General features: G+C 44.0%; 1 protein-coding gene across 3 annotated transcripts in view; it reads left to right on the top strand.

Annotated features, from left to right (window-relative positions):
* KLHDC8A (kelch domain containing 8A) overlaps positions 1-24,118 on the top strand; it is a 57,793-nt gene extending 33,675 nt beyond the window's left edge. For all 3 annotated transcript variants that reach the window (XM_083172997.1, XM_083172999.1, XM_083172998.1), the window contains exons 4-7: positions 766-930; positions 15,070-15,285; positions 19,987-20,088; positions 21,949-24,118. In XM_083172997.1, coding sequence (XP_083029123.1) covers positions 766-930; positions 15,070-15,285; positions 19,987-20,088; positions 21,949-22,142 — 677 coding nt within the window. In that variant the 3' untranslated portion in view covers positions 22,143-24,118. The remainder of the gene's footprint in view (positions 1-765; positions 931-15,069; positions 15,286-19,986; positions 20,089-21,948) is intronic.
* The last annotated feature ends 700 nt before the right edge of the window (positions 24,119-24,818 follow it).

Raw genomic sequence — 24,818 nt, 5'->3', positions numbered from 1 at the left:
CGGGACCCTCTCGGTCATTCCGGGAGGGTAGGTAACCCTGGTCTTAACTTCAAACTACACTTTGACAGGTACAGGTTCTCCATGATCATAAACAAGTGCATTTTGCATAACAAATTGAGTAGAAGTCTCATCATCAATCGCCACCTTTATCTTGTCAGAACACTACAATAAAAATACTTTAGTAAAGTAAGTTATCAGTGCACTATATCTTAAACCAGGCATGTCCAAACTGTGGCCCTCCACCTGTTGCTACACTACACATCCCAGCATGCCTTGCCATAGTTTTAGCTTTCTCTAATAGCAAAACTTTGGCAAGGCATGATGGGACTTGTAGTTTCACAACAGCTGGAGGGCCTTAGTTTGCACATGCCTGTCTTAAACAGTCCTATAAATCCACAACATGGGGCCTGATTCTGGTTCACTTTTAAAAGCAATTTCTCTCTCTAATGGACAAAACCATGTGCACTGCAGGTGGGGCAGATGTAACATGTGCAGAGAGAATTATATTTGGGTGTTTTTGTACTGCAAACTGATATCTATATTGCAGTGTAAGATTGAAGCAGCCAGTATTTACCCCACACAGAAACAAAATAACTCACCCAAATCTAACTCTCTTCGCACATGTTAGATCTGCCCCACCTGCAGTGCAGCATGGTTTTGCCCATTACAGAGAGAATTTGCTTTTGCAAGTGGATCAGAATCAGGCCCATAGATCCACTTGACACATGGCAAATAATCTAAAGAGATTTTCTTCCCTCTTTGCAGATTGCAGGGTGTATGCTGCTGGAGGAATGGGTTCAGATCTACGACCACATTGTTTCCTTCAGCAATTTGACATGTTAAAAGATATATGGGTCCATTTTGCCCCGATGCCAACTCCCCGGTATGGTGCTACCTCCTTTCTCCAAGGAACCAATATTTATGTACTGGGTAAGCACTAAGACCATCCTACGTATGATTTCTTTGGCACACAAATCCTGACATGTATAATCTTGCCAACACAAAAAAAAAAAAAACATCTTAAATTGCACTAAAGGAAAAATGTACGTCGGGGCTTCAGTGCGGAGGATAATGCCAGCAAAATTACAATCAAATTACTAACCTGATACAGGGATTTGTTATGCCAGCATGGTCAAATGTCGAAGTTTTGACTGTGTCAGTATTTTGACTGTGTCGGAATAATGAATGTCAGCAGTTTAAACATGTAGATATTTTGACTGTCTGACAATGGTTTTCAGTATTTTGATCTCCTGTATTTTGACTGTCAGGGAGATAATTGCATCGGGTAGGGCCACAACTGATCAGTAATGATCGGACAGTCTGGCATGGAAAATCTTCCAACATGTCCAACTGATCTAATCATTGGGCATCTGGTATATACACTGCTTCAGCCTTCTGCCCAACATGTCCCCTATTCCAGGGACGTGCAGTGAGGTAAATGGCTAAGGAGTCCCTGGCATGTACCAGAGACAGATTTGCACATAATATATGAGCCCAGGCATAGGTGCTGATTTATGTTTTTGCTGGTGGGTGCTCAAGCCAAAAATATAGAGGAGTGGCTTTATGGGGAAGGGGTGTGGCTACAAAATAATACCAATTTATATTACGGAGCACAGTTGTCTCCAATATTCAAATTACAGCAACAGAGTTACACATACATAAATGCCCCCACAGTGCAGGTACATAAATGCCCCCACAGTGCAGGTACATAAATGCCCCCACAGTCAGAGGCATAACTAGAACTTTGTGGGCCCCATAGCAAATTTTTTTTAAGGGCCCCCAATTCAGGTCTCCAGACTGTCTATCGCTATGGCACCAGCCCATAAAACTCTATTGGTTCCAGGCCGTGACGGAGGTGGGGTTAAGGATGGGGGTCACCATGACTGTGTAGGTTCTTCTGCCCGTCACAAAGCATACAGATAGTGGTAGATGCTCAATTAGTTCAGTAGCATTTCCCAGGTGCATGAGGGAGGGGTTAATCACTGGGTAAGTAAAACAAGACATTTTTTCCCTCAACACACTGAGCAATGCTAGTAACCAATCTAGAACACTACATGATAATAGAATTCAGAGATATTGGTTACATATACCTGCGCAGGTGTATGCTATGCCCCCAAGCCGCGTCAAGGCTTCTCTGTATATTGGGGGTCCCTAGCGCTATATCTAGGTGCAGGGTGCGGCACCCCAAAAAACCATCATAAGCTGGGAAGCCCAGCGCGGCATGCCAGTGATATACTAAGTGTTAATAATTAGTGATAGGAAGCCGAAGCTATATAAAAAGGGAGAGATAAATGAATGTAATTAAAATAGGATAGAGATAGTGTTAGTGAGGGAAAAGTGTTAATAGAATGTAAGGGCATGCCGCACTAAAGCCACCCAGCCCATCCAGTCCAGGAGCACCGCACCCCACACCACCGTTACCCTAAATTGGGTCTACGATTAACCAGCAAGGAGCCACATGATAATGGCTCCTTACTTGATATATCCAAACTAAGAGCTACCTACCTTGGAGCAACCCCGGACTACTCCATGTGGCATATCAGGACCCACATCTCCTCCTAATATGGGCTCCCTTCTGCCTCTAACAACATACATACAGATAGTGGTAGATGCTCAATTAGTTCAGTAGCATTTCCCAGGTGCATGAGGGAGGGGTTAATTACTGGGTAAGTAAAACAAGACATTTTTTCCCTCAACACACTGAGCAATGCTAGTAACCAATCTAGAACACTACATGATAATAGAATTCAGAGATATTGGTTACATATACCTGCGCAGGTGTATGCTATGCCCCCAAGCCGCGTCAAGGCTTCTCTGTATATTGGGGGTCCCTAGCGCTATATCTAGGTGCCCGTCACAAAGCGGCAGGACTCTATTTATTTATGTCAAATCTCACATATTTACATTTTTTTTCTTTCTAGAACATTGCCACTCCCATACATATAGTGCCGCTATCATACATATTGTACATACATACAGTGCCGCTCTCATACAGTACATACAAACAGTGCTGCTCTCATTCATAATGTACATACATACATTGCCGCTCTCATACATACTGTACATACATACAGTGCTGCTCTCATTCATACTTTACATACAGTGCCACTCTCATACATACTGTATGTACATACGGTGCAGCTCTCATTCATACATATTATACATATTGTACATACATACAGTGCTGCTCTCATACATACTGTACATACATACAGTGGCGCTCTCATCCATACATACTGTGCTGCTCTCATAAATAATGCATACTGTGCAGCTTACATACATACATACATAGCAGCTCTCATGCATGCATACATTCATACATACTGTACATACATACATACATACATACATACATACTGTACATGCATACATACTGTGCACCTCACATACATACATACATACATACATACATATATACATACATACATACTGTGCACCTCACATACATACATACTGTACATGCATACATACTGTGCAGCTCACATACATACATACATACATACTGTGAAGCTTTCATCCATACAAGCAAACTCCCACCTGTGTTGGAGGTTTGAGATTCATCAAAATCCTGATGTTGCCAGCTGCGGGGAACATGCGTAAGGCTTCATTGTCTTGCAGGCAGAGGCGGGTATGTAAGCAGGAGGGGCAATCCGGCTGGCAGCGGGGGACAAATGTGTTGCTGATGGCTTTGACTGGGTGCGGTGCGTGCTTGTTCTGCTGAGGTGGAGGTGGGTACCGGGCCGTCTTCCTGTCTGGTCAGCTGAGCTCCTCTATGGTGCTGGTGGAGGGAGGCTACAAAGTGCTGTTGAAAGTGCGCGGCTGCGCGTAATCATCCCTCCGACTATCCGCTCGGCTTCTCCGGGTTTTCTCCCAGCGTGGTGCGCACCCCCCACTCCCCAGCCTAGCACGGTGCGCGCAGCTCCGTCCTTACTCTGTGCACAGGCGGCCGTGGCGGCTCTTTGAAATAGTAATATAATTATTAAGCATCACGGTGCAGGGGAGTGCTTTTTGTCCATAGCAGCTGCACCCCCTGCACCCTCGGTAGTTCCGCCACTGCCCACAGTGCAGGTACTCCGCGGACAGAATACACTCTTCCCGGCATACTGTTTCCCAGGTGGCGGGTCCAGCGATGTGGGTGCTGCAGCCGCAAATTAACAAGTTAATATGGCGGCCCAGCAGCGGGATTCGAGCCCGTGGGTGCTCATCAATTTCCGTGGGTGCTCGGGCCCTTGAGCACCCACAGAATCGGCACCTATAAGCCATGGGGTACATGCCAGCATTATACACATGTGCAGCAGTATATACTGCTGGAGAATCGATGACTTTTGATAAGAGATGTCCAGAAAAGGTAGCCAGGTGAGGCACTGGCTCACCTGACATAGACTTTTCACTCCAGAGTTTTGACTATAAAAATGATTAGAATAATAAAAATATTTTTTAATATATATATTCTTTGTATTTTTGACATACTTTATAAATTCAAAACACCAGCATATATGCTAGAATGCTTTTATTGGCAAGCTGCTCAATCAGAGGTCTGTCATTCAGGTGCCAACAGGGAGGGGTAAATCTGGTTAGGAAAAAAAACAGTTTGTATCCCTATTGCACACTGAATGAGAAATATACATATAATAATCAGATAATACAGAGATCTTGGTTGCATATATCTGCAGATATAGGGTTAAGCCCCCAGGCCGTACGTCAAGGCATCTCTGTCACTGGGGGTCCCTAACACTGGGTATGGGTCTGGGGTGTGGGCCCCTAATATGCCGACACAGGCTGACTACTCCAGGGCAGCACACAAATGAAAGTTAGTAGGTGTTAAATAAGAAGCACATAAGTGCTATGTAAGGAGGTGAAGGTGTGGTTAAAATAATACATACAATGTGATAGGGAAAAACATAAATGTTAATAAAGTGTTAGGGTGTGTCAACCTGGAGCAGACCAGCCATACCAACAAAGAGGGAATCACACTCCCAAACCCATCCCATGCACAATAGCAAATTTTTGGGCCTAATAGCCCAGTGTAAGGCCACATGATAATGGCTTACAACATCTGAGAGCCAGCTTACCTGGAGATACCCCTGGCTTCTCCAATGGCACTCAGGTGTCAGCAATCCCTCCTAATGCTGACCCATCTATGCCTCTCTCAACTGCACAACACTTTTATTGGCAAGCTGCTCAATCAGAGGTAATGTCATTCAGGTGCCAACAGGAAGGGGTAAATCTGGTTAGGAAAAAAAACAGTTTGTATCCCTATTGCACACTGAATGAGAAATATACATATAATAATCAGATAATACAGAGATCTTGGAGTAGTCAGCCTGTGCAGGCATATTGGGGGCCCACACCCCAGACCCATACCCAGTGTTAGGGACCCCCAGTGACTGAGATGCCTTGACGTATGGCCAGGGGGCTTAACCCTATATCTGCAGATATATGCAACCAAGATCTCTGTATTATCTGATTATTATATGTATATTTCTCATTCAGTGTGCTATGCTATATGCTAGAATGACAAGAAAGGCTGTGCCTCACCTGCCTCAACCCCCCCCCCCCCCCCCCCCCCCCCCCCGCACGCCACTGCCCTATTCGCAGTAGAGGAATGGAAGAAATGGCTTCTCTACAGGGGTGGAACCCAGGTTTTAAATCCTTTAACCAACAAAGAGATTAGCTATGGAGTATTTTATAAAATGGAGGATTCACTACAATATACAATAGAGTTAGCAAATTAGAATAAGAAGAAATGCTTATAGCCTAGATATTATATGATTTTTTTTGCATATTATTAATGATACACATAGATTTATTCAATGCTAAACAGCAGGGTGAATCACCTTAACTTTTGATTTGGTAACAGTATTTTGTTCCATAGACGTAACTATGCAGCCAGTTGACTCACACAGAGCTGACATGACCTTTGTGCGAAACAGGTTGCCTCCACCTGCAATTGCCGATCAGTGTATATGCCACCATCACTGACTGTTTACTATAACATTATGTGTAGCACCTGGAACCTGTCACAATGTAGGAGCCAGCATTGCAGCCAGCACCGTCAGTGGGCAGCTTTAATCTCCGGGACCCCCAGAGTGATGAAAATATGGTTCAGACCGCGAGGCAGGTCTCCTAGCGAGGCCAAGGCCGGGGCACAGAGTACCATCCTCCCTCTCTGCGCCACTGGGATTGCTTATTGATTCCTGCTGCCACTCCGGGTATTACAGAGATTAGTGCATACTTGCCTACCTGACCCTCTCCATGAGGGAGAAAATGCTCTGTTCCTGGACTTCCCTGGTAATGTAGGATTGCCATCACCTGTGGGGAGCTAGGTAATTGATAAGAAAGGTGTTTCACCAGAGGTGATGGCAATCCTACATTACCAGGGAAGCCCAGGAACAGAGTATTTTCTCCCGCATGGAGAAAGTCAGGTAGGTGTGGATCAGTGATGCCTCATCACCAAGGATCTGATTACCTATCAAGGGCGTAACTACCATAGGTGCAAGGGGTGCAGCTGCTATGGGGCACAGAGCTGAAGGGGGCCCATCTTTACTATATACTTTATATTTGCCATATACATTTATCACCATTATTTGGTAAATTGGAGCCCTTACAAACCATTGCTATGGGGACTATGAATATCTAGGTACACCCCTGTTTACGATCATCTTAACACATACACTGGGACTAAAATAATATTGACCATAAGTGACGGGTCAGGCATTATTAAAATCCTTTTAATTTTAGGAGGTATTTAAAACATGGATGTGAGTTTAGGTATTGAAAACAAATATGAATCCTTAATCTGATCAAAATGGGATTAAAGGACCTACTTAGTTTAGCAATATTTGATCGATAGGAAATATTTTCTGTAACTGCTTATATATAGAATATATATATGTATATTTTTCCATGCAAACCCCCCCCCCCCCCCCAAACTAAATAGCCAAATTGCCATTGCACCTAATGTATTTCTAATATTGCCGGAGGCACATACATAGGTGTGTCCGAATGCTCACATATTTCCTCCGTCTAGTAATACTGTACATGCTGAATCTGGCCTGGTCCCTGCCTAAGTTATTCAGCCCTGTCTAATGGACTCTGCATTCTTTTTGTATTTGCTCTGACTCTCCTTCCTGTAATCATGAGTTCCAAATATTACGGTTACATCTTTCCATTTTTATTTATAAATATTATCTCTGATTTAGGTTAATTTGAATGGATGTTTTACTTGTTCTTGTTGCTGTCAAGCAGCCCTTTTTATGTTTCTCTGCACTGCAATCTACACAGTGACTCATTATCAAATAACACATGGATGGATCTGCCCATGCTGATTCAGTCCTCTTGCAGCTGGTTACACTAAAGGTTGCGTTAATATAGTTTATTGAGGTGCAAACTATACACTGAATAATAATATTAATACATTTAGGTGGGATTAATTTACCAGACGTAAATTAACTCAAGAGAAAAACAGATTTAATCGGACTTCCAATTTCCCCCAGTAGCGTTGTTAATACCCATTAAAGTAGCATGTTAACACACAGGTCTGTGAAAAGTTTATGGATTTGTGTGTTAACAGAATTGCAGCATCCATTAACCCACTGGCTACCACTGCATGCCATGTACCTAGGTAGTGAATGACACCTGAGCAATGCCAGTCCATTTTCACAGAGCCATCCTTCGGGTACTTTCCTGCTGTTTAGTCAGGTCTGCTTGCTAGTTCACTGCAATGTCCTTGGATAGCAGGGGACATAGCAGTAAAATGCTACACAGGGTCTCCCATTTTCTTCATTAACATATGGCATAGTTGCCTACCATCCTGCATTCTGCAGGAGACGCCATGAAATAACAGCAATCTCCCTCTCTCCCTCACTAGTCTACCAATCTCCCTCATTTCACCTAGCTTACATTATGTAGCTGTTACATAAAAAAAAAAGAATGAGAGATTGTAAGCACTACTGGGGCCGGGACTGATGTGAATGTTCAAATATTCTCTGTAAAGCGCTGCAGAATATGTGTGCGCTATATAAATAACTGCTAATAAATAAATAACTGTTCATTTGTATGTAAGTAATTTTAAAAGATTACCCTCAGATGTAGCATAACACACCCACATTTCTAGGTGCCATGTCACAGTCTCTTTTCACAATCTCCCCATATATGGCACTAGACATGCCCTTTGGGTGGAGCATGATATGCCCCCTCAATGGGGCACTGTACAATATTCGACTACCAAATATAATCTCCCTGAAACTAGTTTTCAATAGTAGGCAAGTATAACATATAGGGGATTGCTCACCTGATGTTCACTATGAACTATCACACACAGCAGGCAGCAGAATTAAGTGCATGGTAATCACCCTCATTTCAAACTTTATTGCTAAATTTTCTTTCTGACACGCATTGATCCTGCTGCATTAGTGTGCATCGCGCTACTTGTAACAGGTCTATCTCATTCACATACCCTCCAACATCTGAACGGCCAAAATCGGTACACACAAAGAAAGTGGGCGTGGCCATAAGCAAAGTGGGCATGGGCATATGTAAAGTGGGCGTGGCCACCCACTTTCCGGGCATTTAAAATAAAAATTGAGCGCTTATAATATAAATATTTAAATATTACATCTCCACACTTCTCTTGACTCTTATCCATCGTGACTGCAGCAGGTGCGTCACGATGGATAAGAGTCAAGAGAAGTGTGGAGATTTAATATTTAAAGTACCAGTACAGCCAGGCCTGAGCCACCTAAGTTTCTGCAGTGCACTTACAGTGTGTGCGGGTGGCAGGCTCCTCCGATACGAGTCCCGGCTGGCCACTGGCAGAGATTGGCACCGAAAGGGAGAGTAAGGCTGGAGGAGTTCTACTCCTCCCATGAGTGGTGCGCGGTGCCGGCGCGTGATGTCATGACGCACGGCACCGGCCCGCGCATTGCACTCTTGGGAACGGGTGACGGGGAGGAAGGGGGAGAACTCAGGCAGCACATGGAGCCAGGGCTTGAAGTTACATATGCGGCGCCGCGCATATGTAACTTCATGTGAGCCTGACTCTGACCGCTGAAAATGCGGTACATTCGGCACAATTGCAATTTGCCGGTACAGACTGTTACAAAACAGTACTGTAGCGGCAAATTCAGTACAGTTGGAGGGTATGCATTCAGCAGGGTGAATTTACTTCTTTCCTCCAACCACAGGTATGACTAGAGTCCGTTCACATATCATTCACTACCTAGGTCCATAATATGCAGTAATAGCCATCACCACACCATGAGGCTGATTCAGGCCTGCACGCACAGGTCCGAATTCGGCCTCTTTCTGATGGTGGGACTACTGCACATTCACATTTTCTGTAATGTACATGTGCAGGGTCCAGCTGCGTGCGTGCAAATTTAGCCCTTGCAAAAAGCGCTCACAGCCTGACTGACAGGTGAGGGGCGTGCCGGGTGGACCCCTGGCGTTTCATGGGCATGCTCAGAAACGGTGGGCGTGCACATAGAGAGGCTGGGAGTGCCTGGCTAAATGCAGGAGCTTTTTTGCCTGCTAGGGGCGGGTGCATGACATCGGTGCCCGACCCAAAATCGCTTAAATCAGTTGTTCCCAAACTGTGCGCCTAGGCTCCCTGGGGTGCCTTGGGACACTTGCAGGGGTGCCTCGGGTTGGTCATCCAGGACCAATTCAAATTATTTATGATCAATTATTTCTGGACAAAACCAGTGCTGGTGGCTGCCAATCATACAATGTGTACAATCAGAACCAATTCATGCCCTTTACCACATAACTGAACCTAAGAATCACATATAAGCACAATCTACTTCATTTGATATATATTTTTTGGAGCCTAGGGGTGCCTTGGAAAATTTTGATACTCTAGGTTGCCATGATTAGAAAAAGATTGGGAACCCCTGGCTTAAATCCTTGCAGCCGCAGAGTGACTTCTGGGTCACGTGAGGGCTGCGAGCGCCAGGGAGAGGAATCATTCAATGGTCAGTAACTGTTGAATGATTTTTCCTCTGCACGGGTGCTTGCGAAAGGATGTATAATCGTCATACATACGTTCGCAGCCCTGCACATGGGCATGGACGGCCGGGGTCTGAATCAGGCCCCAAATGAAGGTTACTGCTTTGTACTATACTATCATAACACACACACACACACACAGTGGCCCATGGGTGGCAGTGCCCTACAGACAGGATTATCCTTCCAAAATTGGGGTATTTGGGAGGTATGCATTTGGCTTCATTATACAGAAAATCCTTGCTTTGGTAATATATTAGAGTGCTAATATTACGGGATACGGTCATTAGGTCGACAGCATGATTGTCGACAGTCATTAGGTCGACATGGTTCTAGGTCAACATGGGTCTAGGTCAACATGGTTCTAGGTCGAAAGGTCATTAATTTGACAGTTCGTTAGTTCGACAGTGTCTATGTCGACAGTCATAAGTTCGACATGGGGTTTTTCACTGTTTTTTTAACCGACATGTGCAGAAGGCAGTATTTCATGCCCTACCATCTACCAGGACATGGTGGGAGAATAAAATAGTGTGCCGAGCATAGCGAGGCACTGCGCCCGACGCATTGCGAGCGCAGCGAGCGATGCAAGGGGGTGCGGTGCACTTTAAACTGTGTCCATGTCGACTGTGTTGACATTTAGGTAAAAAAACAGTGAAAAACCCCATGTTGACCTTTTGACTGTCGACCTGATGACCTGTCGATCTAATGACCTTTCGACCTAGAACCATGTCGACCTTTTCCCATGTTGACCTAATTACTGTCGACCATCATGCTGTAGACCAAATGATCCCAACCCAATATTACCTACATTTTTTAATAAGGGGAGCTGCTGACATTACAGTGCATGGTACACCATGGCCCTGGAGGGGTATGAGGAGAGAAGCTGTCCAGATTTTATTGTTTAAACTATGTTTTGTTGTAATGCTGTGCTGCATAATATTGGGCGCATTGCTTTAGGCAACTTGTTGTCTAGTTCATTCAATGTAGAATTTGTGAGAGAAATATGCATGTGCCTAAAGCAGAAAGCTATGAATGCTCAGGTGCCAGCTATTATGTGCATTATAGAAAACCCAAATTGAATTTTAGTTGATCACTTAAGTGCTGTGGCTCTACATGATCCTGCCGAAACTTGCAGTTCCACATTCCATGGAGCCGTGGGAATTTGCCTGTGAGATCACTTGTCACTAATCCACAGCTGGTTCAGGTGCACGGAACTGCATACCTAACATACATTGCAGATATTGTGCATAGTGTACATTTCACTTCCAGCATCTATGGCCAACATTGTCCTGTTCTGAGAAGGAGTTGCCCTTCATGCAGGGTATTTTATGAAGTTTTCATGCTGGGCAAAGGGCACATGCTCATCATAAGCAGCAGTTTGAACCTGTGTGTTACTGTCCAGTAGGGACATGGAGGTTATTCAGAGCTGATCGGTGACTATCGATATACTGCGCGTGCGTATGGATCGTAGCGTGCATTCGCAAGGCCATACTGTGATAAAATCCTGGTGAAAAATCATTCAATGATGAGCGGTAGGGGTGTCAATCTCGGGGCATTTTTTTAAATATCGGGAATCGGGATTGAAAAATATCCCTAAAAGCAAAACGACCCTGTCCCCACATTTACTTACTTGGGGAGGGGGGGGGGGGGGGGGGGGGCAGGTGGCAGCGTTGTGGCGGATCTGCGAGGAGGAGGCAGTCAGCAGGTGTTATGGGCACTTTGAGCAGTCCTCGGTCGGAAGGCAGTCGTTGGGTATTGTGTGCCGCCGGGAGAGGTGGTCGGGAGGCGGAGGGTTCTGGAGGCGGAGGTTCATCCTGCACAGTGTGACTTATGGTCAAGTCACGCTGCGCAGGCCACACGCTGGGGGCAGATGCTTAGATGCTGCGCGGCATTAGACTGCCCATGCGCAGTCTAATTCCGAAATCCCGGGATTGGCCATCCTAGGAGGAGATTATCTAAGAAACTCCGCCCCCCTTCGCCGCCCATCGCAATTATAATTATTGCATATGTTCTAACACATGCGATAATTATAGCAAAGGACAGCTCTTTCGTTAAGAGCTGTCCTTTGCGATGAGAGTCGCCGGGTACCAGCAGGTCCCGGCGGCTCCCCCCTCCCTCACACACCCGGCGCTGCTGCTGCTGCTGCGCCGGGCTCTCCTCCTCCCTGCACCCGGAAGAGGATCAGTGCAGGGAGGAGGTCACAGGTCCTGGCAGCACAGCTCTGTGCTGCCCGGACACAGGTGAGGGGGCGATGCGGGGCGGCGGGGGTTCATTGCGGGCGGCGGTGCGATGCGGTAGAAGCCCATTGGCTTCTATGGGGCATCGCCAGATTTTTCTTACAGCATCCCAAAATGCAGTAAAAACCCTGATAACAGGGTTTTTACCGCATTTTTAGCTTAGAGAATCTCCCCCCTAGTGAGGAGCTTGCAAATTGGTTTGCAATCAATTGCTGATGCAGCTAATTTTCGCAAGCCGTACTAAGCAATTCACAGGCTTGCATGGGCAGGATTTCACTCTGGCTGGGCGATGTATACCTGATCGCAGGGCTCTGCAATTTAGCAGGGCAGCGATCAGGTCTGAATAACCCCAGAGAAACCATCCAGATACTATCAGTGTTCTCTTTCTTGAAGGAATGAGAACTCTAGAAAGAGAGGACGGTGATCTGCCATAAATATACCTAGTGTTGGTAATAAGCACTTCCATGAACATTGGTGGGTGATCTTACACCGGAACCTGGATGCGGTGGACAAGCCCATACTAATGGCCATTACCATGCTAATAACCTCAAATGCAATATAGCAAGATATTAAAAGGTCTAGCATATATATTTAGTGTGCACCTGCAAACTCCTCCTCCTGCTTGCTGCACTACAAGTCTCAGCAGGTAGCACCTCATATGTCCAGGGTGTGCAGTTTAGGGCCCCTCCCCCTATGATCTTACACCGGCCCTGGGAAGAGCATACCCAAACTCAATATTATACACATGATGTGCAGACTCCACTTAAAAGACATTTAATAGGGGGTAAAAATTGGCTTTAAGATTTGAGTACAATAAGCCAGGGAGGTAGTTAGGTTTAGGCAGCAGGATTAGGTGTAGGTGAAAGTTAGTCCTGCCACCTGCAATAGCGCTGGGTATACACACTGTCTAGTGCGTACTCAGCTTTATTGGTATATAGCAGTGCAGGTATTATAGTAGTGTAAATGTTACAGTACTATATAGGTAGATTGTAAGCTTGCGAGCAAGGCCCTCCTACCAGTTTGTTTAATCACTGTTGTTTCCAATTGTAAAGCGCAACGGAAGCTGCTGCGCCATATAAGAAAATGTAAATAAATAAAACAAATAAATATAGCAGTGCAGATAATACAGTATATAGCAGTGTAGATAGTACAGTATATAGCAGTGTAGGTATTAAACTATATAGTTGTGTAGTGTTAAACTATGTAGGTAGATAGCAGTGTACACAGTATTATATTATATAAGTATATAATAGAGTATGTGTTACAGTATATAAATATATAGCAGTGATAAAGGGAACAGCTGAGGGGAAGCACACAGATAGGTGGCCAGAGAGAAGAATAAATACCGTAGTGGAGGGTTACGGTTAGGGAGGCCAATCCCGGGATCGGGATCGGCGGGATCCCGGGATTTAGGCCTAAAATCGTCTGAAGGATTTGAATCCCGGGATTAAAGGTTTCAATCCCGGGATTTCGGGATTAGTATCCCAGTGCTAAATGTACTTTTTTTTCAAAGCCGGGCAGCGCTGAGCACTTTAGAATGCTGCCCGGCTGTCTGCTCCGTACCCCCCGGTGGCCGATTGGTCCGCTCTCCGCTGTGTGCAGGTGCTCTGTGATGACAGGCATGACGGCGCCCAGGCTGCGCAGCGTGACCCCTGACATCATGCCACGCTGCGCAGCCCGTCCGCCGCCATGCCTGTCAGTGCACTAAATTCAGCACAAGCACACAATCGCTCAGCCGCCCGCCCGCCCGCTCCGCCGCTGGATGGATGGAGGAACATCGCTCCTGCTGCTGCCTGTCACCACTACCTCTGTAAGTGACAGCGCAGGGCAGAGGGATGGGGAAGAGTGGCGGGCGGGCAGGCGGGGCGAAGTAAGAGGGCATTAATATTGATATTTGGGGGGGGCGGGTCATTTTTTGTTTTTTTATTAGGGAGCATTTTTCAATCCCGAGTCCCGGGATTGAAAAAAAGCCCCGGGATTGGCCTCCCTAGTTACGGTATAGATGATAGACAATATCTAGGCCAACAACCACTAGATCAACCACTAATGGTGGTCCATAAAGCCCTGTACATACGCTTAGATTTGCTTTAGATTTGATGTTAGATTTGATTTTCTATTAGATCTGGCATTAGATCATCCCATTCGATTTGGCATTAGATCTGTACTTTTGCATTCGATTTGATTTCGATTTCACAATGTAGGCACAATGTACTCATTCGATTTACTGGATCGAATTCGAGATTTCCTTGGCTGCACAGTAGATTTTTCTATTCAATTTTGAGAAAACGGGAGCGCGCATTGAATCGAACGCAGATCGAAAGTGTCCTAAAAACCATTCGATGTGAATTAGATTTTGCTTCTATAAGCAAAATCGAATTGAAAACAGGGAAAAATCTAAGCATGTGTACACAGCTTTAGATTTGGCCTATTCAACTTCCTTTCGATATAGTCTTGCATGCAAAATCAAATTTTTTACTTGATATAGACAAAACGGGAGCGTGCATCAGTATCGAATTGAGATCGAAAGTGGATGGAAACCGTTCGATTTCAATTCGATTTTGACTATATAAGCAAAATCGAATAGAAAGTTACTCAAAATCAAACCATGTGTAAAGGACATCTAAAGGAAATCTAATAGAAAGTAAATCCAACTGTGTGCACAATACATAAGAGTGATCACTGGGATCACTCAACAATTTGTTTTATGCTACTTCGCCTGTTTCATGGGTGTCCTATATTATAGGGAGTATTGTTGACTTGTGTTAGCATATAACTTAGATATATTTCTCTGCAATATCTCTAGTGACACAAATTTCTATTTCCACAGGAGGGAGGCAGTCTAAGTATGCAGTGAATGCCTTTGAAGTTTTTGACATAGAGACCCGTTCCTGGACAAAGTTCCCCAGTATTCCCAACAAGAGGGCATACTCGAGATATGTGCTCAGCGAAGGATCACTTTACAGTTTAGGAGGGCTGCGGCAAGGGGGTACATACCGTAGGCCGAAATTTACAAAGACTGTGGATACATTTGACCTGGAGCAAGGTATGTATAAACCTACATCACTCTATAATAAAGATACTATTTTATTTTAGGAAACTTATGTTTATATTTAAAATGGTATTGCTCACTAACCTCCATCTACCTCTCTTTTAATACTTTAATACACAAGTTTACTCCCATTCAAAAGATTTTGTTTTAGAATTTCTCATTAATTTTATGACTATAATAAATTATAAAAAATGCAGTGGCAGCTATTCTGCTATATCTGCAATCTGTATATCCATGGAGTAAATTTACCAAGATGGGAGTTCTATTGTAGATGGGATGTTGCTATAGGCAACCAATAAGTTTCTATCTATTATCTTCTAGAATGTGCTAAATAAATAAGTATAATATTAAGAGTAACCACCATTTATGTTTAGATGCCCAGGCAGAGGGCATAGTTAGGAGCCTGTTCAAAAGCACATTATGGATTTACTTGATCCTTAATAAAAATGGGAAAATGGATTTGTGACATCATATTTGTGGATATATTGTACCTCCCGGTTATCCATAAGTCAAACAAGTTTCCTTAAAACAAACTTATGTTCCAAACATTACATACATATGCCAATGCCCCCTCATGGCTTTTTATATAGGCATCATAGTTCCTCAGATGTCATAAATACCAATTGTACACTTATGGAGTTGGCATTGGGGCTGCTGGAGGTGGACAGCGGTGCCGGTGGAGGGGAGCAGTGACGGGTAGTGGGGCAGGCACAGAAGGGAAGTTAGGTTTCTGAGGTCAGACAGAGTTTTGAAGCTGGATTGCCAGTTCGATGGATAGTGAAGAAGCGACAGTGGGGCTTTGATTTTTGCATATTACCCGTCTGGCAATGGGATGCGGTCAAAATCCCGACGGTTGAAATACGACGCCGGAATCCCGGCTGCCGCAATGCCGGCATTTTGTCTCTCTATGGGTGTCCACGACACCTATAGAGGGAGAATAAAATAGTGTGCCTTAGCGTAGCGTGGCAAGTGCAGCGAGTCCGCAAGGGCGGGGGCGATCCACGTTCCCCCCCTTGTCGGCATTGCGGCGGTCGGGATTCCGGCATCAGGTTTTCCATCGTAGGGATTCTGACCGCCGGGATTTCAAACTGATCCCCTGGTAATGGCAACACCAGGGGCATGAGTTCACTGCTACTGCCTTCCATTGACTCCTGTACATATGCCCCTGAATTTTCAGACTATATGAGGCAATCCCAGATGGGTGCTAAGCCTAAACTTGAAAACCACCTCTGTCCTGGAAAGTTCTTGACTAAGAGCACACAGAAGGTCCTCTCCACACTTGTCCTGACAAAGGATTGTCCATATAAAATTAAATATTTTAAAAAATGGAAAAATTACACCCCCAATATAGAAGGAACTGAGTTTATCCTAGACAATATGTTGACCTCTTTCAGATATTTACACTCTGCTTCCCTTCAGGAAGTGCATTTTAAAACTCTTCAGAGGGCTTATGTTGCCCCCAACCAGAGAGCCCATATGATACAGGGGGAGTCGGGGTGCTGTCCAAAACATAATATGGGGTCGGCTACCTTCTTCCACAATATGTGGACATGTGGAAAAGTTTCCAGATTTTGGCACAAAGTAGTGCCGTTCATAAATAAAACTTTTGATACCAGGGTTATGAAAAATCCTATGGCCTATTTATTTTGGAATTTTCTTGCTGGCCGTCTATTACAAACATGTCTGAAATTATACTGGTCATATCAGTTATATTGACCATTGCCAAAAATCAGATATTATTTAATTGGATAAAATGATCTACCCCTTCCTTGGAGGTGGTAAAGAATGTTCTCATTAGGGTTTTATATCGTGCTTCCCTTTCAGACATGATGTTAAAGAGTTTATAAAAAAAATGGGAATAGTTTATTGTTGGCTTGGCCCCTGACGTACAGACACATATATTTAAACTTTTTTAGACTACTGAATGGTTTTTTGAACAGACAACTAGATAATACACTACGTACTCTTCCTGCATGATGGATTAACTGATGTCTCAATACTGAAATTGCTTTCCCAAGTAATGAGGTGCGTTATGTGATATGTTCTGATCTTGATAGTCATCCTTTTTTTTTTTGTCTGGTGTCTCTTTCTCCCCTCCCTCTCCCCTTCCCCAAATTCTCATATCTGTTTACTATATGCGTTATGCTTTAGTGATACTCTCTCTTTCTCTTCTTTTTCTGGATATGTAGCAGATGATAATACTGTGTTTTATGTATACAGCTGTTTCTTATGCAATCTTTGCATTTTTATATGATTACTTTTCATCTGCTTTTGGGATATTGTTAGTACATTTGAAATGCCAGTGTATTCTATATATTATATATATTTCATTGATGTGTTTTCTCTACTCTATATGTTAAAAAAGGAATAAAAATTGTTTATTTAAAAAAAAAATCACACAGAAGGAAAAACTTTGTATCCTGCCAGCATGGCCTGAGCTGCAACTAGAAATGTTACCCCCCCCCCCCCCACCACCACCACCACCACCACCACCACCACCACCACCACCCATTGTAAGAAGTGACAATGCCAAGCCCTCAAATTGACCTAAAATATGAATTTCCTGTGCTCTTCTTCAGATTTGGTCACTGGGCGGCTGCCCCGCTCACACAGTCCTAGTTGTAGCCCTGAATACATACATGTATTCATTTTATATACAGTCATTTTAATTAGTGATGAATACTTAGATTTAAGTAGTGTAAACAGAATCAATTGGGTTCTGTGTGTGTCAAAGGATTAAATTCAGGCCTGTGTGTAAATGTAGAATACAACCTGGAAGACGATAGATGAGCACGCCAAGTAGATATTTACTTGTTATTCTGTATAAAGGAGACATAATTTTGGTTTGTGTTACCTTCTCATGAGCTACTGTATGGTACTTGGTTCTCCTATCAAAGGGAAGCATGACCATTAACTAATTTATAGAGTTGTGAGTAGGTGGATGTGACTTTTTATGGTGCCATGCCCTGTAAAATGATTTCCTAGGGTTTAGGGAGTTTTCCTCTGTCTACCTGTTTAAGTGACTCACATTCATATCACATTTATCAATAAGGTACTGTACTTGTGATCTAGACTGCAGTCTTCATAATATCTACAAAAGTAATATAGAACTTAATATTTTGTTACAAGGTCAGATAGAAGAGCAATGACTCACAGGAATAGTAGTTATTTGGTGGCTGCATACACATTCTTAATATATTCTTATTTGTAAGTAAGACAGCAGTGTAATTGGTATGGATCTGTTCAACGCTGTACCCTAGGGGAAAGGATTAAATAAATTATATATAAATCTGCTTAACTTAAAATATCTCACAGCTCTGCATCTCTAATTCACACTTACCTCTCCCCTTTAGAATGTAAGCTCTTATGAGCAGGGCCCTCTCTCCTCATGTGCTTATTAAATTCTTATACATTTCATTTCGACACAATGAAATTGTAATATTTAAAATAGTTTGGCAGGCACCAATAAGTGTGCCTCTAAGCAAGTGAAGGGGATGAAGTGCCGGGAGGCAAGGCTAAACCGTGCGCTAGAAAAGCACATTAAAAATAATGGCAAAAGCAGTACTTCGAGAAGTGCTTCATTGACAGGGGCTGCTGTGATTGGACAGCAGATCCAGCTGCAATCATAGCAGCCCCTTGTCAATTAGTTTCCAGAAGTCAACGTTTCGGGGACTAGCCCCTTTGTCAAGGTGAAAACGAGGTTTTCACCTTGACAAAGGGGCTAGTCCCCGAAACGTTGGAGATTGATTTTTTGCACCAATAAAAAATCCTAAGGAGTGCCGCCGTCTGCCTGCTATCTTTCTGCTACCTATCTAATCCGGAGGGCACCCAGGTATTTGCATCGGAGCGTCGGAGTGCCGATCCGCCACCAAAACTTTATATATATAATCCTTGTGGTGGGACCGGCACTCCAAGCCTAGAAATACAGCTGCCGAGGTGCTTATCCAGAATGATGAATATATGAGCAAGAAAGAAAAAAGCACTCCCTCGGACTTCCGCATGCAGCAATAACCAGCCAGACACACTGTTGGAGGTGGTAACGTGTCGGGGTTTGACTTCCTTTATCAAAGCAAACAAAATGTGCATCATGTCCGAGGGAGTGCCTTTTTTCTTTCTTGCTTATAGATTATATATATACTGCTTGGTGGCGGCCTGGCACTCTCCCCACTGATTCAATGTGCCCCGGTGCCTTCCCAAAGGGAATAGGTAGGCTGGTAATGATGGGCGGCACTCCGAGGAAACTTTCAAAGGTTTTAATAACGTTATTAAAACCTTTGGAAGTTTCCTCGGAGTGCCGCCCATCATTACCAGCCTATATATATATATATATATATATATATATAATATAATGTTGGCAAGTTGTAACTACTATATTATAATTTTTATTATTACTTCTTTGAACAACATGGTTTATTTGTGCCATACTGTAGTGTAAACCAATACATAAAGTGTGCAATTTGCATCTTGGATTACTTTAGCTAGCATTAAATGACTGGTATACATTACATTACTTAAATGTGACCCCATTATGTAAAATAAATATAACATTTGTTGCCTTTATGTATAACAATCGGCACTCTAGCATAAGTGTATATCTACAAATTATTGTGTGATTCTGTGCATCTAAAGAGCACTGATTAGCCTAAGTGAGCATCACTAAAGGAATAACCCTGATCTCATCTCTCTTTCTCTCAGGGAGCTGGTCAAAGACAGACCGTTCCTGTTTCCTAAGGAAAAGAAGAGCTGATTTTGTTGCAGGTGCAATAAATGGGAGAGTTGTCGTGGCTGGCGGTCTTGGTAAGGGCAAAAGATTTGTTCAGCCTTCACAATGGTTATTTACCATGGGGAATTTTTTTATATATTTATTATACAAATATATAAATCCCACGCTCATTTTTATTGTTGCCACATACATTTACAGTGAGACTAATATTACATAACACAAATAAAGCAAATATGCCTGGAGGATAGGCATGTCACACAGAATGTAGTACAGTATGTCTGCATACATTATACAGTGCCGTGGACATGATGTGCTGGAGATTAATGAAAGCAGATAAATACAACCCTGTAATTAAATAAACACAAAGAGATGCTGACAGAACGCCAATTAACTTCCACTCATTTGACGCAGAGCAATGTGAGGAGTCATTACAAATGTGTCCTCATCCACATAGCGTTTTTGCTTCATATGGTGTGAAACACTAGCCACAAGTAAAGCTGGCCATACACTACTGATGTACAGCATGCTACCCTGTTCTCCGCCGCAGGGAGGGGGGTCCAAGTCTGCATGAAGAATATTGCAAAGGATGGCTCTTGCGGTAAAACCTGTCCTTTGCAATGATAGAACTTCCAGTTTTTGGACCCAGAGTCCTATCTGTGCATTCAGTGAGGCACGCGCCGCCAGTGATGCTGGGAGGGAACCGTCATAGCAGAAGTCTGCGATAAAACTCCATAGGCCAGTGGTTCCCAAACTGTGTGCCTAGGCACCCTGGGGTGCCTCAGGACACTTGCAGGGGTGCCTTGGGATGGTGGACCAGGATCAATTCATATTATTTATGGTCAATGTACCAGGCAAAACCAGTGCTTGTGGCTGCCAATCATAATATGTGTGGACAAACAGAAGCAAATCCTGTCCCTCACCAGATAACTGTGACATATAAACACAATGCACTTAATTTAATATTTTTTTTTCTGAATTTCTCTATAAGAAGCATTTGGCCTAGGGGTGCCTTGAAAATAATTTGATGCTCTAGGGTGCTGTGATTCAAAAAAGTTTGGGAACCGCTGCCATAGGCTATGGCAACGCTGATTTGAAATCATGTTGCCTGTGATGGCGTACAGGGCTTATCTTTAAAGAAAGGAGGATGTGATGTTATTGTGTTAGAATGCGTAATAATTGTAGACACTCTCTTACTAATATGTGTAAGCCTGAATCTTCGGTGATGGTCCCTAGGGGACCAGGGGAATGCTGGGAAGTGGGTGGTCCTGAGGCAGTGTGTCTGGAGTTGGATGGAATAAGACAGCACAGCAGTGAACTAACATGTCTCTGTGTCCTTATGACTGGATTTACAAACATATGAACAAAACATTGCCCACCGCATTGGAACCCAAGAATATACCACATTCCAGAATTGGTGCATATGCAGATTGCGGCCATCTTGCCCACATAGTTTGAGTAACGAACCTATAGTGAATCACATGGTGTGGCTAAGTGGTCCATAGGGGATGTAATTGATATCCCTGCAGTCAGAATGCTGACAGTATCATCCTGACATTCAGGATCCTGGTGTGTATCCCTTTTCCAAACTCTAACCCACCCCTCCTGTAGCCTTACCATAACTATCCCCTCCTGCAGTCTTACCAGAGTCATTCCCTCCAGCAGAATAACCCTAAAAGTGTAACCCTACCCTTAACCCCAGTACTTAAAGTTGGGATCCATCAAGATTCTTACCATCAGGATGCCGTCTGGATTTCAACTGCCAGGTTTCTGATGGCGCCTCATTTGGCACGATTAAGCAAAGATGTATGTAGACACATATGTACATAAGAGAGTTTGGAATGCAATCATATTTCAAAGTTAGGAAGGGAAAGTATTTTTAATACTTTAGCATTTTCTATCTCTAAATCATTTTTTCAATTGTCCTATTCATTTAGGAAACCAACCATCGGTTTTGGAAACAACAGAGATCTTCCATCCCCAGAAGAACAGGTGGGAAAGCCTGAGTCCAATGCCTACTCCGCGGTGTGCTTGTGCCAGCATCGTACTGAAGAACAGGCTCTATGCCATAGGAGGAGTAAATCAGGGTCCCAGTTCCACAGTAGAGATGTTAAGCTTAGTAGATACTTGACTGAGGTGTTTACATGTATGTAGTAGGTACTTTATGTAAGAGTTGTTTATGCTGAGTACATCAGGAAATAGAGAGCACTGGGGCAGATGTATGAACGGTCGTTATGGGGGAGAAGGGGTATTAGCGCACGTTATGTGCACTGATACCGCTTCTCCCCCATGTATGATGCGGCCGGGATGCGGTAATGGACAGGGGCGCTATGCGCCCCTGTCCATATCGGCGCTGCTATCAAAATGATAGCAGGCCAAATGTATGAACGGTCAGCATCGCTGACCGTTCCGCACGAAGCCGGGTTTGGCTTCGCCAGCATCAGGCTGGCAAAGCCCTATCTAAACAGCAGGGACAGCGCTGTCCCTGCTGTTAGGTCTGGGCTGCGCTGGGGATCTCGCGTGAACAGCGAGATCCCGCGCATGCCCAGTGCGGCCGGCCGGGGGACAGGAGATAGCGCATCAGTATTAACTGATGCGCTATCTCCAGAAAGGGACATCGCCGGAGGGGGGAGTTAACGCTCCCCCGCTTCGGCAGACAAGATGTTAATACATCTTGTCGATGTCCCTTCCTGCTTCGCCTCGCTATTGAGGCGAAGCAGGAAGTATCATAGCGGCGTGATAAGCGCTGCTATGATACATCTGCCCCAGTGTGTTTTATATAATAACAAGCCATGCATCTTCTCTTGATGGCATGTGTATACATATACGCACATAAGAGATGGTAGTATTGTTATCAGAACTAGAAGATAATCATTAGTTCCGGTAAAACAAGTTGATAATTTCAATATGGAGGTTAAGGGAGATTATTTTTGAGATGTTAAGTGGTGTCCAAACACAAATTCTAAAATGAATCCTTTTGCACAGTATAGGCCAGTGATGGCTAACTTTGACACTCCAGCTGTTGTTGAACTACACATCCCAGCAAGCCCTGCATCAGTTTTAGCAGGGCCAAATAGTAAAACTGTAGCAGGGGGTGCTGGGATGTGTAGTTCAACAACAGCTGGAGTGTCAAGATTAGCCATCACTGGTGTAGGCACATTATTGTAGTAATATTATAACACATATATAAAGATTACTTAAGCAGGGGTTGATTTGCGAATGATTAGCAGCATACCTCCCAACAGTCCCGATTGTCGGGGCCTGTCCCGCTGTCCCACCCGCGGGCGGTAGTGTCCCGCGGTGTGGGGGGGCTGTTGGGAGTCCCCCCTGTCAGCTGCTAAGAAGCGGGGAATAAACGCTGTGCGCATGCGCACAGCGTCTATTCCCGCAGCCAGGGGGCTGGGGGCATGGCTAGAGGCTCACAGAGCCTCTGGGTCATGCCCCCATAGCGGCAAAATGGGGGCGTGGCCTCGAGGGAGAGCCGTGAGTATAGGCCACGCCCCCAAATTAGGCCACGCCCCCGAAAATGTGTCCCGCCTGCTGAGCTGCCAAAGTTGGGAGGTATGTAGCAGTGATCTGAAGTACTCGCTTATTTCAGACCCAATAATCATCAAATGCCACACAACAGGGTTTATGTGACAAATCAGGGTTTCTGCAATTTTTGTGCAGGAATTAAATCAGCAATTTTTCTAACATGATTGATCAAATCAAATCAATGAAAATTCAGTTTTGGGAAATAGCAGCTGTTTTTATCCTGTTGTTTAGATCAACAGGAAAATGCTGAGTCTAAATAGTTTGTTATGTCCAGTGTTCTAGTGACAGGATATATATATATTTTTCGATTTTTGCGTACCACAATCCTGTATGCACAGTATATATCGGGACATATTTTTCCTCAGATGATCCTTTGTTTACTGAAGATAACATTTTATTTGCTGTAGAGGTGTGATTTTTTTACCATTGAATTAACGATGGTGGCTCCACTTAGATTTATTCACAATGCATTATTTTCCATCAAGTAGATTTATTTGGGCATTTTACCACTGATAATTATAAAGTACTATGTAGTGCCAAATACTGTATAATAAAAACAACCTTTTTCCTTAATTGCACATAAAAGCCTGATTGAGTTGCCGGAACTTAGTGCAGCCAGAGGGGTTCTAGTATGGGCAGCCCAGCATCTCGTGGAATGCTGGGTACACCCTTGGATTGATGAAAATGGGATGAGGGGAAAAGGGGGGGAGGCTTGTCGAAGCACCATCCATCGTTGATCCCTGTGACTTCCCTGCATCCCTTTCTATCCACTTGGAAAAGCAACAGCCATCACTATTAGTGGAATTTTTTTTACCAGCCCTATTCTTTTCCCTCAAAGTTCAGATGATCCCTCCATGTACTCACCTCTGATCAGCATGCAATTACCTCTATTGTATATGTCTCACATCATACCCGCTGAGCCACAAGTGGAGATGAAGGTGAGTTGAATACAACTCTGAATTGCCTGTATAGGTGCTCAAAGTTGTGTATGTCATCTTCTACACATGCAGAGTTCTATTAATTAAAAAAAACACACAAGATCTGTCTTGGAAGCAACTCTGAATCATGGCTAAAATACTCAGCAATGTATTGAATGCTGAAAAAATAAACGTTCTTCAAAGATCTTATGGTGGGATGTAAAGTCAGTTTTTGGGGCTTTGGAAGCAGTTTCCATATGGACTGACCCCGGCACTGACCACACTATGGACAGATTTTTAATTAGCTCCAAACAGAGTGGCCCTGAATGATAATGCACCCATGGCACCTGTGCATG

This window comes from Crinia signifera, chromosome 2 (assembly GCF_055691185.1).
Source record: "Crinia signifera chromosome 2, ASM5569118v1, whole genome shotgun sequence".
Lineage (NCBI taxonomy): Eukaryota > Metazoa > Chordata > Amphibia > Anura > Myobatrachidae > Crinia > Crinia signifera.
Note: the sequence above shows the minus strand (reverse complement) of the source record. Positions and strands in the feature narration are given on the sequence as shown.